The sequence below is a fragment of the Nanorana parkeri genome, unplaced genomic scaffold (genome assembly GCF_000935625.1).
Source record: "Nanorana parkeri isolate BGI_ZX_2015 unplaced genomic scaffold, ASM93562v1 scaffold22, whole genome shotgun sequence".
Taxonomy (NCBI): Eukaryota; Metazoa; Chordata; class Amphibia; order Anura; family Dicroglossidae; genus Nanorana; species Nanorana parkeri.
In genome coordinates, this window is record NW_017306290.1 from 1404819 (window position 1) to 1424071 (window position 19253).

At 40.1% G+C, this 19253-nt stretch overlaps 1 protein-coding gene across 1 annotated transcript in view; it reads left to right on the forward strand.

The window, feature by feature from the left end:
• Positions 1–19253, forward strand: part of MAN1A1 (mannosidase alpha class 1A member 1) — a 174470-nt gene that overhangs the window by 49191 nt on the left and 106026 nt on the right. The window contains exon 3 of the mRNA XM_018563715.1: positions 18453–18568. Coding sequence (XP_018419217.1) covers positions 18453–18568 — 116 coding nt within the window. The remainder of the gene's footprint in view (positions 1–18452; positions 18569–19253) is intronic.

The window sequence follows — 19253 nt, forward strand, 5'->3', positions numbered from 1 at the left end:
GGTGTTGGATTGGATTTTTTCACCTGGTGGTTTCGCCATTTAACACTGACAGGTGTTTAATTGTCTGCTTTTATGCATTTATGTAAAACCTTAATCCCAAAAGGAAAACACAACCCAGTTTCCAACAAAGAAAAAAAAAATGAACTTCCTGTCAGGCAATAAGGGAATAATTGCATCATTTCCCTCAGATGGTAGCACCACTTCATCCCACTAATCCTGAAGAACATACTAGGCAAGATGGTGTATGGCTAAGGCAAAGGGTAACACAGATTTGCATGATTTGTAACTTGTAATTTCTGAGTGTTTGTATTAAAAATATATAAAATTCTGCTTTTAAGCATCGTGATACTAGTTGTGTGGGAAATGTATATGCTTTCTTTTGTAGACTTTGAAATGGTTAAATGTATCATTTTTTTTTTATGCATCCAGTAATGAATGGGGCTGCTGCTGAGTAGCTCAGCGGGAATACCATGTTATGCTGTAACAGCATGCAGCGTGCATCATTGGAGCTTGATTTTTCCTTTCTTTGATTATAGGAAGTTGGTCATAAATATGATCTTTGCGTAATGAAGGTTTAAAGGAATAGAGCAAGCTGATGTAGAATGCTTGCATATGGCATAGTTTGAAAAATAGCAGATTTTGCAAAAAACACCTGAAGAGTGTAGCTGGACAGTTTTTTATTTCTGATGCTTAAAAGTGCAGAGTCATTGGCCATTAGAAAAAAGCCCCTTAATGATGAAGGCAACACAAACCTTAATGCCCTAACCAAGTTTTGCAACTTTAATGTGTTAGTAAAACTGTACATATTTTTGCAACTATAACTGCTGTATCCAGGTGAATCACCCTTGTTTTCAGGACAAAGTGGGCCTTGTAGTGGTAAATGTTAGTGATACTAAACTCAGGAGTTAAAAATAAAAAAATACATTAAAGGAGAACTATAGGGTCTGGGCTTTTCCCCATAGTTCTCCTAAGGGTAACTGGAGGACACAAACTAGCGTCCTCCCGTCACCCAAAGCTCAGTATACCGCGAGCCACAGCTCGTGGTATACTGAGATGCCGCAGCCGGGACGGATTCTGACATTGCTGTCTGGATCCACCCAGCTCTGTGAGTGACAGCTGGTTCTGCCTATCTAGAGGCAGAGCCAGCTATATCCGCCCCCTCCCCTGTCCGCTCCTCCAGGCAGCGCTGGACATGTTTGGGGTTTATTTACCCGACGTAACCCCACTTTTTATATTGTACCAAAAATGTGGCTGCTGATAAATGTTTTATAACATAATGTGGGGAAAACTTTTTTTTAATTTTTGGTTCTTTTTTCATTATGTAGTAAAATAAAATAAAACCCCAGTGGTGATTAAATACCACCAAAATAAAGCTTTATCTGTCCACAAAAATGGTATAAAATTTCAGTACAGCGTTGCATAACTGAATAAATGTCAAAGTACCACAGCACTGAATACTGAAAAATGGCCTGTAGAGGAAGGGGGTTTAACACCCGTCAGCAAGTGGTTAACAGATCCTAATCACTGCCACCCCTACCTCACACTACACAATAACCCCACTTATTGGAAGGACCTATCACCTCCTTCCCGGTCCATCCTTTTTTCTATTGCCCTTTCATTGAAGCTATTCAAATGTCATCTATATGTGCTTATTGGTTTAGTGCTCTATATGGTTGACACTATTAGTGGACTTTTCAGTAAACTCCTGCAATGGAATAATTGTGTCCACGTGCAATTTACTGCTTTGTACCCCTGAATTATGAAACCTTGTTTTATTCAATAAATGTACAATAAAGTGGGAACTGATGTTTTTTCTTGTTATGGTAACTTTATTCTGCCTAATGTGTGCCTTGTGGGCAGCTCAGTGGTGTTGTGGTTAGCACTTCTTCCTTGCAGCACTCAAGTTCTCTCTGCTTTGCGTGTGTTTTCTCCGGGTACTCGGGTTTTCTCCCACACTCCAAAGACATTCTGGAAGGTTAATTGGCTCCTGTCTAAATTGGGCCTCATATGTATGTATGTATGTATGCATGTGAGATAGGGACCTTAGAATGTAAATCACGGCGTAAATTGTCGGCGGTATATAAATACCTGTATAGCACTATTACAATAATATGTTACTGCTATTTTTTTTTTTTACATTCTTAACATCTAGGTGTTATATTTTTTATCACAAATACGTTGTTACATGTGCCATATACAATAACTTCACATTAAACCTAGATGCCTTATTTTGGAAAGAATCCTGCTATTCATAATGTATATGACTTATCTGAAGTTATGGTATACACATACTGGTAAGATTAACTCTAAATATATAGAAATGACCTAACTACTGATTAGTATGCCGTAAGATTCAAGACATAGGTCTAGCCCTCAGACAGCCCTGCCCACCTCCACAGAAAATACTATGGAAATAACTTTTGATCTCTTGCTATTTTACCAACACAGGTTTGGAGGTCGCAAATAGTGACATAATTGGGGGAATTTATCAAAACTGGAGCAGACAAAATCTGGAGCACATTTGCACTGCAGCCAATCAGCTTCTCTCTTTTTTTTTTTTCTTTTTTTTTAAATCTTACCTTGGCAAACTGAAGAGAGGTGCTGATTGGTGCTGCTCCAGATTCTGTTTGCTCCACTTTTGATAAATTCCCCCCAATGTATTGTGCAACAGGTAGGGGAGGAAGCATTTCCTCTGTGTTTTCTCCCCCGGTGTTTTACTTTGTCCTGTCTAGTACCCTGAAAAATCACTGGATTTGAGGCAGTAAGGGGCTAGCATGTGCGTGAATGTGTTGGGATTTTCACATTGGTGAATCTACGGAGGGACTGAGCTGTGTGAGCACAACTGTATTTTACACTGGCCTGTCACTGTAATATCTATATACATCCACTGGCCACTTTATTGGGTGCACATATGCATCTGCTCATTAACGCAAATATCAATCAAATGGCAGCAATTCAATGCATGTAGACATGGTCAAGATCTCCTGAAATTCAAACCGAGCATCAGAATGGAGAAGGAAGGTGAATTTAAGTGGCTTTGAACGTGCAATGGTTGTTGGTGCCAGACGGGCTGCTCTAAGTATTTCAAAAACTGTTGATCTACTGGGATTTTCACACACAACCATCTCTAGGATTTACAGAGAGTGGTCCAAAAAATATCCAGTGAGCTGCAGGTGTGTGGCCATTCTCCTCTGACATCAACAAGGCATTTTCATCCAGACTAGTTCAAACTGAAAGGAAGGCAACAGTAACTCAATAACAACTTGTTACAACCGAAGTATGCAGAAAAGCATTTCAGAATGCACAACACCTTGAAGAAGATGGGCTACAGCAGCAGTAGACCACACCGGGTGCTACTCCTGTCTAAGAACAGGTAACTGAGGCTGCAATTCTCAAGGGCTGACCAAAATTGAACAATAGAAGATTTGAAAAACCCTGCCTGGTCTGAAGAGTCTCGATTTTTAGGCTGGTGATGTGAGGGATACTTCCTTGACACACTTTGGACCCATTAGTACCAGTTGAGCATTGTTTAAATGCCACAGCCTACCTGAGTATTGTTGTTGACAGTGTTTATCGCTTTTGACCAGTGTATACCTTCTGATGGCTACTTCCAGCAGGATAACACATGTCATAAAGCTAAAATCCTCTCAAACTGGTTTCTTGAACATAATGACTTAACAGTCCTCAAATGGCCTCCACAGTCAGCAGATCTCAATACAATAGAACACCTTTTGGAATGTGGTGGAATGGGAGATAACATCGTGGATGTGTAACTGACAAATCTGCAACAACTGCTTGATGATATCATGTCAATATGGACCAGACTCTCTAAGGAATGTTTCTAGCATCTTGTTGAATCTATGCCATGAGGAATTAAGACCGTTTTTAAGAGAAAAGGGGGGTCTTTCCTGGTACTAGCAAGATGTACCTAATAAAGTGGCCAGTAAGTGTGCATAGACTGCGCAGACACTGTGATTTACAGTATGGTGCCAGCATCTTGGTTCAAGACAGAGGTGCTGACCCCAAATGATGTACAGAAATGGGGGTGCGAAGATGAGGGCATTGAAAGAGGTGAGAACTGTGATTGCCGAAAGATAAAACATGCTTGCAAGTGCCATGCACCTAAATGTCATGCTTGCAGTAAAGATAAGGAAATGTATCTGATACTAGGCCCACTTTAACCACCCGATGACATTCTGTGCTTTATAGGGTACTTGTATAAGATAAGTGATGAAATGGACTTGACTCCTGAAAGAATTTAGCAGCCTCATTTTTTGAGAGGTTACATTTTGGTAGGATTATTTACTAGTAAGTTGCAAAAGCTCCAAAATCCCCCTTTCTCTTTCTAAGTTAGCATAGTATGGTACATTCGTCAGTCAAATTTCTGGAATGCTACATTACTTGGTGAATAGCACATTTCATTGACATAACAGGAAGTGATTGCTGTTTGCAGATGTCTCTTCATGTTTACTGTCCCTCTGCCCTTAGGATTTCTACTAGAAACACAGCTTCTTGGATCTTTTAAAGAAGGAGCACACTTTAGCTTGAACAGTGTGACAGATTTCTGAGGATCATTGCAATCTGCACGAATGTCCTCTTTACATTTTGTACTGGCAGATGAACATTGAGTTATCTCATAAGCAGAACTGCTGTCTATTTAGTGTGTTTATAAATAGAAAATGTATAACCTTTTTATGAGAATTTGTTCCTGCTTTGTAATCTGCATAGTTTACAACTGTCTGTTTTGGAATGATGGATAATTAGGGATGCACCGAAATGAAATTTTTAGACCGAAAAGTTTTTGGCAGGCCGAAATCGAAGTTCCCTTTTTTAAAAAAAAATATTTTGTTTAATTTTTTTCTTTACTGTTAGGGGCTTTGGGGAAATATCAGGGGACTAAACAGACCCCTGATATCTCCTTTTTAAAATAGCACTCTCTCAATCTCTTCTAAGTATTTTTCTTCAGCTGCTGTTATGAATAAACGTGAAGCCCTTCTCCAGCTCTGTTGGTTCAAACTTTGGTCCCTCCACCACCATTTCCACCACTGGCATAGGTTCCCAGGCTTCCTTTTCAGCAATTGCGTGGCCACTGATCTTATGTATCTTCCGCGCATGCGCACAGGAAATGCATCCTTCCAGGCATCAGAACTATTCACACTTAGAGATGCTGTGAATGAACTGCTTGTGTACACTGCATGCTACAGTGTACACAGAGAATAAAAAAAATCCCCGGAGGAAGAATTTTTTGGCAGAAGAGACTTTGCACATCTGCCAAAAATCCCTATGGCTCAGCAATGTTTTATTTTTCTAAATTTCGTTCTGCTTTAGATGTTCCCTTAACAACTTTCTGCCTGGCCGTTGTAACTAAACGACTGGACATGGCTTTCTGAATGTGGAAGGGTGTTTTTAATCCTTTCCCTACTTCTGCTCGTGCGCATAGCTCAGCTCATGCACAAGCGGGAAACCAACTATAATTTAAACGTACTCCTTTACATACAAGCGTTCAGCGGCTCTCACTTCTATGCTGTCTGCATGTGTGTGAATCCCGGTCTCCGCTGTGCCTTGTGCGGGCCCGGGATCAACATATCGTCTGTGTGGCTTTTTGGGCCTCCTATGAAAGTTAAGTGTAAAAAAAAAAAAACCAGTTGAATCTTCTTTTTTATGTGACTTTAATTTTTTGTTTATGTTGCATATAAAAACTATTAAAAAAAACACAAGTTTAAAGTCCACACACACAAACATGCATCAGGTGCGCCTGCATGCAAAGACTATTGGACCCATTGCACCGCACATGTTGCATAGCACAGCGAATGTTGGAACATGACCAATAATTCTAGGGCCATCAATCACTGCTAACACTAAATTGATGAGCGGTAAAACCTTTTCAAGCGTTGCCCAGGGCCAATTTGGGGCATGGTATTTTTTTGGGGCAGCTATTTTCGCTGGCACACAATTTTAAGGCTTGACCGGTTTGGTGTCTATTTACCCAACATGACCCCGTCTTTTATATTTTACCCAAAAATTGGGTAACGTTTCATAACCTAGCAAAACCCTTTTATTTATTTTAACATTTTCAGTACTTTTTTCTTTTTATATAGTAAAGAAAATGTATACCTTAGTGGTGAAATACCTCAAAAATAAAGCTCTATTTGTCCCTAAAAAAAGATTTAAAATTCATTTTGGTACATCGTTGCACGACTGAATAAATGTCAGTCCAAAGTCCTTCCCTGGACAGGATGGGGGTTTTCCCCTTCAAGTGGTTAAACTCCCTGCAAAAGTTTAGGAAAAGCAGAGATACAATCATGCAAGCAGGGAATTTGAATCAATTGGCATCCTATGCATAAATGTTTGTAGCTTATAAGGCAGTCCTATACGTTGGATCAAAAAACTAGGTTATTGTAGCAAAAGAGCTCGATTAAAAAAAATGTCAAAGGTAAAAGTAGAACTTGGGGGGCTGACATTCAGTTAGCCACTCAACAATATATATTTCCTTTTGACGGCATCCATATGAATTGTCAGAAAATTACACTTCAATTCAAGTGTATACACAACACTGTGGTGTGTTGACACTCATTTTTGTGGGCTTCATTGTGGAAAAATGCAGACACTCTACATTTTTACGGACATCACACCCACGTACGTTGTGTCCTTGCACTAAACCTGTATTGATGCCATTGATCAGCGTTTATCAATACAGCTAAACGCAACAAGTGAATAAAATTGTGTTTTTGCAGTAAACGTTTGGATACATTTTCTTTTTTTTACCAATATAGGAGGTCTAGAAATGTAAGGTGTGTATTTGCCTAAACTATTTAACACTAAAGGTATCCTCCTTTTTATTATACGTATATTAACCTCTTGCCGTCCGCCCGTAGTAAAAAAACGGACGGACGGCACTGCAGCATCTGCGGGTTGCCGTCTCCAGACGGCAATTTTTTTCTGCTCGCGCGCGCCCCCTAGCGGGCACGCACGGGCAGAAAAGACCCGCTAAATGCACACACCCGTTACCGGGTGTGTGCAAAGAGGACCTGTCAGTGTGCCTTTGCTATTATATAGGGGGTTGTTATCCCCCTATATAATAGCAATAACAATAAGTGCAAAAAAAAAATATATAAATAAAAAAAAAGAAAAGTAACACATAAAAAAATAAAATAAAATAAAAGCCACATATAAAAAAAGGGGAAAAACCCCCCCCAAAATGTTTAACTCCCCCACCCCCACGTTTACGCGCCTATAAACGTAAATACGCGTCCGGTGCCCCAGCGCGCAAAAATTACAATTGCGCTACACATGTTACATATCGCCGCGAACGTCGCAGTGAGAGCAATCATTTTAGGGCCATCAATCACTGATAACACTAAACTGATGAGCGGTAACAGCTTTTAAAGCGTCGCCTAGGGCCAATTTTGGGTATTATCGTTTTTTGAGGTTTCGCGCGCGCACGCAATTTTAAGGCTTGACATGTTTAGTGTCTTTTTACCCGACGTGACCCCATCTTTTATATTTTACCAAAAAATTGGGTAATAATAAATGTTTTATCATTTAATATAGGGGAAACTGGTTTTTTTTTAAATTTCGGTAATTTTTCCTTAATATAGTAAAAAAATAAAACCCCCAGTGGTGAATAAATACCACCAAAAGAAAGCTCTATCTGTCCCCAAAAAAGGGTATAAAATTCATTTCAGTACAGCGCTGCATGACGGAATAAATGTCAGTCAAAGTACCGCAGCGCTGAATACTGAAAAATGGCCTGGATGGGAAGGGGGTTTAACACCGCGGATGTCAACTGGTTAATTAGTATGTTCTAGCTAACAAATTAGGGATGCTTGCTGAACACCTGGTGTCAGTGCTGTTCACTCTTGTACATCTTTGTATTCCAAAGGTACAAGTCACATATGTTAATAATGTCTGACTAATCTTTGGGCAAGGGTTTTTGAATGAATTAACCCGAACTATGACTGAAGTTTTCCAATAAATCACATTTTTTTATTCAAAATGTATGTATAGCCAAAACTTTGTTTTGGATCGAAAACAGAGGTTTAAAAGCCAAAGCCCTGTCCTGCCTGTCCCAGAGACCCGACATTAGGTCAGAGGAAATCTCCCCAACTAAGGGGAAGTTCCACCTCTTTTACAGGTGCCCTCATTGGAAGACATCACTTGTTCAGAAATATTCTTACATTTTGGGATTTGCCATCAATTTGTATTTCAGTGACATTTATCACCTATACAGGTACAAGGGTGAATCGCCCTATGGGGTCTCAGACAGCAACATCATCTTGATGAGAGGGTCTAACCCTTCCAAACTATCCAAAGTTTTGCCTTTACATACACTTTAAATAGTAAATTTAAACTGTGAAATATTGCTTGTTTGTACCACAATGTATAGTGTGTGTGTATAATACTGTGCATTGTGTACACATCAGTTTCATAAATTAATACAATGCCATTTTCCCCCTATTATCAGCTTGCATGTCAAACACACTTACACAAACACACAGCACACAATTACTTAAACATGCACAGCACACATGCTGCTTTCTTAATCACAGAAAAATATCAGTGTGGATAAATATCACACGAGCATCTACAGTACTCCCCAATCAGTACTGTAATGCATTTTTCTCATGGTGACTCTCAGAGCGCTTAACAAACAATCAGGAGATCTAAAACTAGTCCTTTTTTCTTACTCACACTGACAGCTGGCCAGTATTGCTCACTTGGTTTATTTTAAGTACATCCATCACTTGGATAAAGTCACTGATTACAGGTTTACTTCAAGTTCAAAGACAAAGCTCTGGCAAAGCCTGTGGCATCCAACAAAGCAATATACATGCCTATATACATGAGCTGAGCATTCATTGTGGAACGCTAAGCTAAGTTTTGATGTACTTGGAAATCTATATTTTGGGGTGGTTGTTTGGTTTACTATATATGGTTTTCATACTTTGTTTTCCCCTGCTAGTAACAGCACATCCTAACTGACGTACAGTGTTATGCCACCACCTCAGAATTAGAAGCGGGGTTGTCAGCATGCAATGTGAGGGTCCCCAGTTGGCTGCTGGGTTATTAGATGAGCTGCTCAACGGACAACCAAGGAGCTCTCATGGCAGGATGTCCAGGTTAGAAACTTTGCATCAGATTCCCAAACAACTTGCTTAAAGAAAAACTCTGGGCAAATTAACCCTTGCAGTCGGGCTACCCCCACACTGCAAGGGTTAAGTGTTTTTTGTTTTTTTCTAGGGTAAATTAAGAAGATATTTTCTCCTGATCCTTGATCCCGCCTGGCCGTTGGACCGATCCCCACAGCCTTTTTCTCCCCCATGCTCCAGCAGTCTGAGCCCCGCAGACGTCCTTGCGTCTAATACAAATCCATTGACTTGCACTGTATGTGAGGATGCCGAGGGACATACCTTAGCTGGAGCAGAGGTGGAGAGAGGCATTGTCACTGCTCCAGGACAAAGGATCCGGTGAGCATTTCTCCTTTTTTTTTTTTTAGGCCCTAGACCAAAACAAACACTAAACCCTTGCAGTGTGGGGGTAGCCCCACTGCAAAGGATTCATTTTGTAATTTGCCTAGAGCTCTTCTTCCAGAACACTAAACAGTAAGACATGTCAAACATACTGAAAATTACATGGAGGGTTTACATACTTTAATTTGAATCCTAGGGACTCCAAGAAATCGGGAGAGGGTTTCCAACACGCGCAGCTTTGTAATGATTAAATGTCCTGTTGAATACCAGCATGGTAACAATCTGAGTTTTACCTGGTATCAGCCTCTTGTAGTCCCTGCACAGCAGAGCTCATATTGAGGGAGGGAGTAGCAGCACAAGGAGGCATTCATCCATGCTGCAGTGGCTATGTGCCAACAAAGAACATGCTGATCGAGATCAGTGATAGAGATGAGCTCATCGAGGGTGCTGCTGAATGCTGTTTCTCTTTTCATTGTACAGTCACAGGTTGGGGGAAGAGGACCTGTAAGGCCTCACGCACACTAGCGGGCTGCATATAAACACAAAAACTTCTGACCAATATAAATGTATTCTTCCCAGATCACTTTTCTCTGTGTTTAAACTCGTTTTATGCTTGTTGAGGCACGTTTTAGCTGCGTAAAATCTTGCTAAACACCCGTGACACAAATGTTTGTTTGAATGCACTCAGACGCTGCTAAATGTGTAGGTGTACATTCAGCCATAGGAAAAGCATTACATGAGTCTAGGTGCATTCAAACACAGCTCAGCAGCAAAGGCAAGGCTGTGTAGAACTCAAAACTGGTTGGACAGGTACAAATTATTTAGTAGGTAGAACCTCTACCTTTTTTAGATGTTTGTGTTCTGTGTATTTAGCAATTTGCCTGGAGTTTACCTTTACATCTCAACCTCCGTATTTGACAGTATTCACACTAAATATTATGACTGTATTCAATAATTAGACAACAATGGGCCTAGGGATTATGAATCCAAATGACACCTGTACAGCCTGTGGGTTGTAATATACACTACATAGAGGATTATAGAATGGTGTTTTTTTGAATGAACCAAAACCCCTGTGGTTTTAGGACTACTTGTTCTGCTTGAAGAGTCTTGTTTACCACAGCGATGACACAATGGAGAACATTCAATAGCAAATATGTTATTTTACAGCAGATGATGATTTCTGCTACAATTTTGATACTATTGTTGCCTGTTAAACACTGAAAGAGTTCTTCTGCATAACAAGCATATTATTAAAATAAATAAATATGCCACTGCTTAAACTTAACCCATTCATCATTTTCAGATGCGTCTGCAGTTTGTAAAGTATGTATTCCAGAATCCTGCTGCACTCCTTACCGGGTATCCCTGTCAGTGTGGGTGCTCGAAGTGACCGCGGATGGCGCCGCCAATACTGCAACTTGTTAAAGATGTCCCCAGCACACCATATTGAAGTGAAGAACATGTCTGTTTATTGATGCTTCATGTCAAAACAAATCACAATGTTTCAGGGTCCACACAGGGTCCTCTTCATCAGGCTTGAAACGCATCATTTCAAGCCTGATAAAGGGGACACTGTGTGGCCCCAAAACGTTGCTATTTGTTTTGGCACGAAGCGTCAAACACGTGTTCTTCACTTCAATATGGTGTGCTGGGGACATCTTTAACAAGTTGCAGTTTGTAATGTTCTTGATCAGTTAAATTTCATGAAAGCATCTAGTTAATGTGATTCATTATAGCGGACAGAACACAGTACCAAAAGAAGTTACAAATGGTTGCAGTAAGCAAATTCTGGCTGAATCATGAGACGTTAATATACCGCATTAAAGGGTTATTAAACCCTCCGGTGTTTTTGCATATATCTATTGCTAGCAAGCAGTAAATATATGCAAAGTGTAAAAAACAAAAACAAAAAACGCTTTAAAGGCGGTTAATACTTGTGTATTCCCCTTGCTCTCACGTTCGAAAATGTAAAAATTATCGGGCGGCCGCAAAGCATCATGCGCAGTTCGGCATTTTCGGCCGGGAGACGAGGAGAGACACAAGTTAAGTATATGAATGCGTGCACCCGCATGCAGACACCGTGGGGCAGGAAGAGCCAGCAAGGCCAGAGGAGTCAGCGCTGGATCGGAGACTCGCCACAGTGCTGGAGGCACAGATGAAAACTACCAGAAAGAAGATCGGATTAAGAGACACCAGGTAAGTGCTGACATTAACATTCGGGAGAGGAACAAAAAAATCTTTTGACTTAAATGTTAGGCACACAATATCCAGAACTCTTTGATAGAACAGTCTCTCAATCCTTTTGAAGACTTGTTCACACCATGTCCGGATCATTTCCAGACCGAAACCATTTGTTCCCGGACCAAAAAAGCATCCCAATGTATCCCTATGGTATTTCTGGGGTCACACCAGCGCAGTCCCGGACCAGACAAAAAAAATACTGTTAGTCTCATTTTCTCTGGTCTGGAATGCATAGAAACACATCAAAACCGTATGCAAATGCACTGGATGCACCTGAAATCCCCTTTTAATCTAAAAAGAAAAAAAGCGTAAAAAATGCACTGCACCTGCATATCTGGTCTGGACATGGTGTGAACATAGCCTAAAGCAGGCTTAAATCAGATTGATTGTTGAAAAACTCCTTTTAGTACCGGTCCTTTTTTTTTAAATGTCTTTTTTACATAAAGACTTTGTGTTCGAATGTGCCATGAAAGTCTTGGCTGTTTTGTTTAGATGTATGTTTGTCTGTTTAAGCTACTAGGAGACATGTTAATAAATGTACTGGTTGACTAATCTATATTCTATTTTGTGCCTCTAGGATTTACCTTGCCCTATTTATTTATGAAGTGTCCATTTGAATGGTAGTTAAAGGAATCTATTGTGATCTATAAGTGACAGCATCTGTGATCCCTTGTTCCTTCTGCTGTTAGTCGATAGCTAGTAGTTTTATTATTATTTGCCAGTCATCCCTAATTTTTAATTGTGTGTACAGCCATATTTGCTCATGCAACAGTGATTTAAAAAGAGCTTTAACTTGTATCCTGTAGCTGTAGTAATGCTGCCTGCAATGGATGCCTACCAATAAACTAATGTTATTACTGGTGTCAAGAAAATCAGAGCGGAGTAATAATGTGGAACAAATGCTTCAAGCACACTGTCAGAAATGTGATGGAGTGTATTGAGAAACGTGAACAACTAACAAAACAAGAAAAGTTTCTGCTCTTTCTAGGGAGGAAGCCTAGGTTATAAGAGCCCATTTACTACATACTTCTAGCCAAAACATTCCAGCTAATTGTAATTCTAGCTCCTATGCCCCACAGCCATTGCTGGTACACTTCTGTAATACATACAATCTCAACAAACCCACCTGAAAGCAGGATAATTACAAGTTAGTGTCTGGGGTGCGTTACAAGTCAGCAGCTCTGATATAGGACAAAAACCTCAAGTAAAAGAAAACTATAAATATTCTCCCCACTATAACACATTGAGGTTTGCCGCTGTGTTTTCTTTCCACAGTTGGTTCTGTTATATGGTATGATTCAGCTGCAGTTTTCCTTTATTTTGTTGCAATGTGGTCATGTTTTACAACTAAATGTATTTAATTGTTACAAACTGTACATTTTACAGTCATTGTAGCATGCATTTTACACACCTCTGTATAATTGGAAAGCAACAGAAGAGCTTTAGGTTATGTGTCCACTCTGCAACATTTGCATGTATTCCTCCTAGGGAAAAAGCTTCTTTGCTCCTCTTGTATTTTCACCCAGTGCAAACAGATACAGCACATTGGTGTGAACTGGGCCTATCGGAAACAGTGGCTTTCAGCCCGTCACTGCATAGGGCATGCCTTGAGCAACGCAAGTATCATTTGTGCATGTAACTTTTCTCTGACCTATCCGATTTCCTTATTAAATTTATTCCCAGAATCATCTGCTGCTTTTATAAAGCATGCAGCATGAAAAGACAAAAGCAGCAGACACCCCAAAAGAAATGAAGTGGTTGTAATTAGAAGAATGGCACATTTGTGTTAGAATGCATTTTGATGAATGGTTTAAAATAGAAAAAAGAGGTTAAAATCTAGGTTTGGGTGCTACCTGTAGCATGGTGCTTCATGTAGCCTTAGCCAAGTGCCACACATATTGCACTTGGCTAAGGGCAGCTAGTAATAAAGGCTTTCATACAGAATGTCTGTAAAAAAAAAAAATGTCAAGGCAGCTGGACTTGCTATATTTTTCTTGACGTTTCACTGGTCATCCAACCAGCTTTCTCAATTCTGAAGCTGGTTGGATGACCAGTGAAACGTCATCAAGAAAAATACAGCAAGTCCAGTTGCCTTGACTTATTTTTTACGGATAAACCCTGACCTGGATGAATGAGAACCTTCAGACACTTTCATACAGAATGTTCCTCTTGTACATTCCCCAGAAACGTCATTGGATCTCAACCTACTCTTGTCTGTCCATCACTGACTGCCCTTTAAACCTTTTCTGGTTGCTCTTACTCACACGTTTGCCTCTCTCATCGCCATCACCTCAGCTAGGCAAGTTTCTAAGTTAGTGACCTTGTCTTGTAAAGAACCTTCAGGCCTTGGCGCATACCAATTTTGGTGGTAAGGTGCTTCAGGCAGCTGGGATGTTTTTGGACGTCCCAACGTTCCAGAATACTTAAGCCTGTATCTTGAAATGTATGAATAAGAGAATAGGATTTTTGGCTTGTCTCTAAATTCCTTTTCTGTTTTTACGATTCACTGCTATTGATTGCTGCAAAACCGAGGCTTGCTGGGAGTGTGAGGGGTTATACTGGGTTGTCTTTACATCTTTGCTTGCTAGTGTTCAATCTCCTGAAGGTGGCAGTATAACCCTGCAATGTTCTCAAATTTTTTTTTACAAGTGAGAGAAAAATCCTATTATATGCAGGCTGAATTAACAGGTAATAAAATGTTGTGTTATGGGAGGATTCAATAAAACAAACTGCCCTGTTCATTTTAGAAACACACTGTAGTGAATGTCATTTTCCCATAACGTCTTCCAGGACAGCATCACGAGATGGAATCTCCTCCCCCACACACAGGAAACACGTCACTTAATCTGTTTAAAAGACCCTCCACTCCCTCAGTCTTTTGTGTTTCCTCAGTCAAGCTGGGGAGCGCGTCACAGAACGCTGAGAGAGGGCTTCCATGTGGTGATGCTGCCCGGGAAGTCTTCCTTGTATGGCCTGCCTGTGTAAGGCAGAGGGGTAGGTTTGCCTACCTTGTGGAGCCCCAGGGATTCTCCTAGCGCTGCAGGAGATGAGGCTGGCTTCCTTTCCCCCTTCAGTGCCCAGTGCGGGCCGGTACCGGGAGGACGAAACCCCCTTGGCTGGTCAGGGGAAACGGTGGACCGCCGTTCAGAGGGGTCTGTCCGGTTCTCAGGGCCTCGGGACGTGTTCCACGGCCAGGCCGGGTGGCCGCGTACGTCACTTCCGGCACTGTATAGCTACACTTTTAGCTGTTACATGTGATAAGACACGTCCTTAAAAGTTGATATCCATAAATCAAAGGCCTGAAGAACACTTGGGCTCCATTCACAGAACGTGCGGAATACGCCATAAAATTGCTCTTGTACTATTTTGCGGGACGCACAGTTTCATACCGTGCAGCTGCCACGAGAATTTGAACATTGCACTATAAAGTGCATTGTTTATGTTTAGAGCAGTTCTGAGTGTATTCGTATAGGCGAATGTGCACGGTCAACCGCTCCTGTGTGAATGGAGCCTAAGAGGTCTATTTACAAATATTTTTACAAAACTTTGTTAGTCTTCACACATTTTATAGTTGAATCCAATTAGAAAAATGTGTGATGGGCTAACATTGTATGAATCTTTTGTGAAACCATTCAAATTTGACAAGGAATTAAATGTTAGCGGGCAGGCTTTGGGACTTATAATGTTTTTGCCTATTTAGCCCACTGCCCCTTGACTATTCTAGGGGCTAAAAAGATGATCGGGGAGATGCGAGATTAGACCTTATGAAACACAATTATGTCTCTTCTATTAATAAAACATTGAGGGGAATTTATCAAAACTAGAGCAGACAGAATCTGGAGTAGTTGCCCATGGCAACCAATCAGCATCTCTTTTCAGTTTGCTACGGTAAGATTTGAAAATGAGACAGAGAAGCTGATTGGTTGCAGTGCAAATGTGCTCCAGATTTTGTCTGCTCCAGTTTTGATAAATTCCCCCCATTGTGCTTTAATAGTGTTTCAAAATGTTAGTGCACAGCTACAACTAACACAACAAATTACAGCAGTGAATAAAACTAAGGTGCTTTCGGCATAGGCACAATTAAAATGGCCCTCTGAGGAGATCACCGTTTTTAAGGCTTTTGCAATGGAGAAAATACTAGAGCCTGATACATTTTCATGTATTTTCCTACAGATGCTGTTTCCCCGGTGTGTGCTTTCACGTCTGTTGACTCACTTTTTTTCTGGAAATACCATTATATGTACATTAAACCAGGAACTTAACAACTTAGCAATTCTTTAAAGTTTATGCATGTGGGAAGAACTAGCATATGAGTGCTATTTTTTAAAAGGTTTAATACAATAGCTTCCTCTGGCAGTAAGATGTAGAGTTAATGGTTGGCTTCAGTGAAAACTAATATGTCCCCTTGTTCTCCCAGACCACACGGGATAGTCACCATCTTAATAAAAATTCTCGAGTCCCTCTTTCCCGATGACATCCCAAATTATCCCTCAAAAATACCACTGCTGTTTGAATTTCAGCAATATCTGGACTGACAATGGGACTCGTACTGGAAGAGAACGGTATGTGGGAAGTCGTGTTGGCTTATCTCTGTGCAAGTACCAGTCACAAGAAGCTTGATGTGTACTGTGTACAGGCATGATCACTGGATTTTCAAAGGAACAACTATGCCCTCAACTCTCCAGGTTTTCCTTTATTAATAACCAAGTATTTATATAGCTCTGACAGTTTACGCAGCACTTCACATACTGTAAATTCACATCAGTCCCTGCCCTCAGGGACCTTAGATTGTAAGCTCCTTATCTTATGTGTGTGCACATACAAACACTAGGGCCAAGTAGCATCTGACTATGGGACTTACAGGTACGCCTTGCATCAGCACCTGAAGCTCCCTAGTGAGAAGAATGCACACAAATTGACCACACCAGGTGGCCTTCCGTTCCTAGCGTGGCTGGACCGCAACAGTAGGGAGGAGACTTGGCAGGATCACCAGGTGTATGCAAGTAAAAACAGGGTAGTGACACAAGAAGGAACAACTACAAGCTCCTTTTTAAAATAAAATAATCCATTACATGTCAATTGTAACAGTTACATATACTTTAAGTGTTCAGGGTCAAATGTTTCTATCACAGTGCTCCTTTTCAGCAGCTTCGGTGGGAATTTATAAATTAAGCTGTAACCTTTTAGTAAATGTCTCACTGCTCCTGTTTAGCACTGTCTGTCTGTTGGACAGTCCTGTCTATTGGTTGGCCCATCCATCCACATGCTTTTTGTGTGTCCTGTGTTTTATTGAAGGTTCTGGGAGAGCCTACGCATTTTGGTGATCTGTGTTACCTTTGTTACCTTAAGGTTAAAATATAACCTATATGGTAGTCATTATTAAAGTTTAAAATATATTCCCATAAAACAGCATGTCAAATGATATTCAAATATACTCATAAAAATATGTGTACTGAACATTTATTTATATATATGTTATGTGTGTGTGTGTGTGTGTGTGTGTGTGTGTATGTATGTATATATATATCTCTATCTATCTATCTATCTATCTATCTATCTATATCCACGTATACATGCATCCATTTACACCTAGAAAGTAAAGCAAGACCAAAATACAACTGCAGTGCACATATCTAACTGAAATATTTGTTTTTTAGGAACTAGCTATGCAGATAAAGCCCAGGCTAGAAACGTACGAGGCTTTTTGGTTTATTACATAATCCTTTTCCATACTGAATATCATGACTTTGTTTCCTTGGTGCATTGTAAGAATAATCCATAAGAATGATTAATTTCATACAGTTCATATTCAAGGCTTTTACTGTACATATCTCCTGGGTAGAGCTTTAACAGAACCTACACATTGGGATCTTCTCTGCGACCAAGGTTAAGCGAACATTTAACTGTGAAAGAGAACGAAGGGTAATGTTAATCAGTACATCCAGACACTTGTTAATGTAATTGATTAATATTGGAAGTCATATAAATGTGCTCACTGCTTTATCCCTTTAGAGTACAGCCAAGGGCTACTTCTGCTTACAAATCAATTGACTGACGTTATCCAAATTATGCACCATACCTAAACATGGATATCTCGCCTATGGGGACAGACAGTAATAATTGGGTCTGTCTAACAGTATTGGGCAAAGCAGTCAAATACACAATTGAAATGCATGTGAGCAATTTTACCTACCTATACATTTTTGCTTAGGCTTTAGCCTCCATTCACACCTCTGCAATGTGACGAAGGTGGGTGGATTGTGGATAATGCCCCTCTTCTTTTTACCAGGAAAGTAGAGATTTGTATATCGGAGAACATCTGGCTTTAGAGGTACCAAGCTATTGAATATGCTATCTAGATGTATGTGCTGGCGCCTGAGTTTTTCTTTTGCAGTGATGCTGTAAATTGACAGCTTTTATGGAAATTATAGGTTTGCTTCTAATCTTTGATATTCTATAATACGTGATGAATTGAATGTATGCTTCCTTACATGGTTTTATGTTAAGTTTCAAATTACAAAGACTATAAATACTTTGTAATAGAATTTTGGCATCATTCATTGATCTCTCAAATGTTTGTATTTGGGGGGAAAATGTGTGTGTGTGTGTGTGTGTGTGTGTGTAATAAATATATATATATATATGTACAGTGGATATATATATATATTTAATTTTTTTTGTAGCAGTTATAGTGTAGGTGTTCTGAGTCCCTAACGTGGCAATTTTGCTTGGTTTTAGGCAACATCCAAGGAGCAACAATTGTAGATTCTCTGGACACACTGTTCATCATGGGCATGAAAGAGGAATTCAAGGAGGCTAAGGAATGGGTTGATAAAAACCTAGAATTCAATGTGGTAAGTTTAATACAAAATGTCTTCACTGTTTCTGGATGAACTTTGTACACCTTGGAGGCATAAAGAGTATCTTAAGCTTTTTTTGTTGTTATATTGTTGTAACCCTCTTGTTTGTTTTAGTAACTATTGTCACTGGGACTTAAAGTATGGGGAAAATCCCATCTTTTGAGAAGTCACTGAAGTGAAAAAGAGTAGAAGTCTTTCAATAGGGATACTGGAGTGACAACTGCTTGAAATAATTTTCCAGATTTGCTCTTGCTTCTTGTGCATATAAAATAGGAAGTAAAGGGACATCTCCCCAGTGGAACACCAATTATAAAAAAAAAAAGAGCTAACATTGGTTGAACTTCTACCCACTTAATTCAAAACCGAAAAAACAAGTTCTGGCTTTTGATATATAGTAGGGATGCACCGATACCGAGTGTTTGGGAGAGTACTCGTACTCACCCAAATACCTGGAAGTTCCAGTATCAGGAGTATCGGGAAGCCGGGCAGCGAGTCATTACATGCCACCCAGCTTCCTTTTATGGGACTTTGGGTATCTGTATTCGGTATCGGCGAGTACTAAAAAAAAAATATATCGGTACGCAATACTGAAAAAACAGCATAAGTGCATCGCTTCTTTAAAGTATGAGCAGTTACATGTGAACAGTGGCTGCCGCTGCTGTTCGCACACTGCATATTC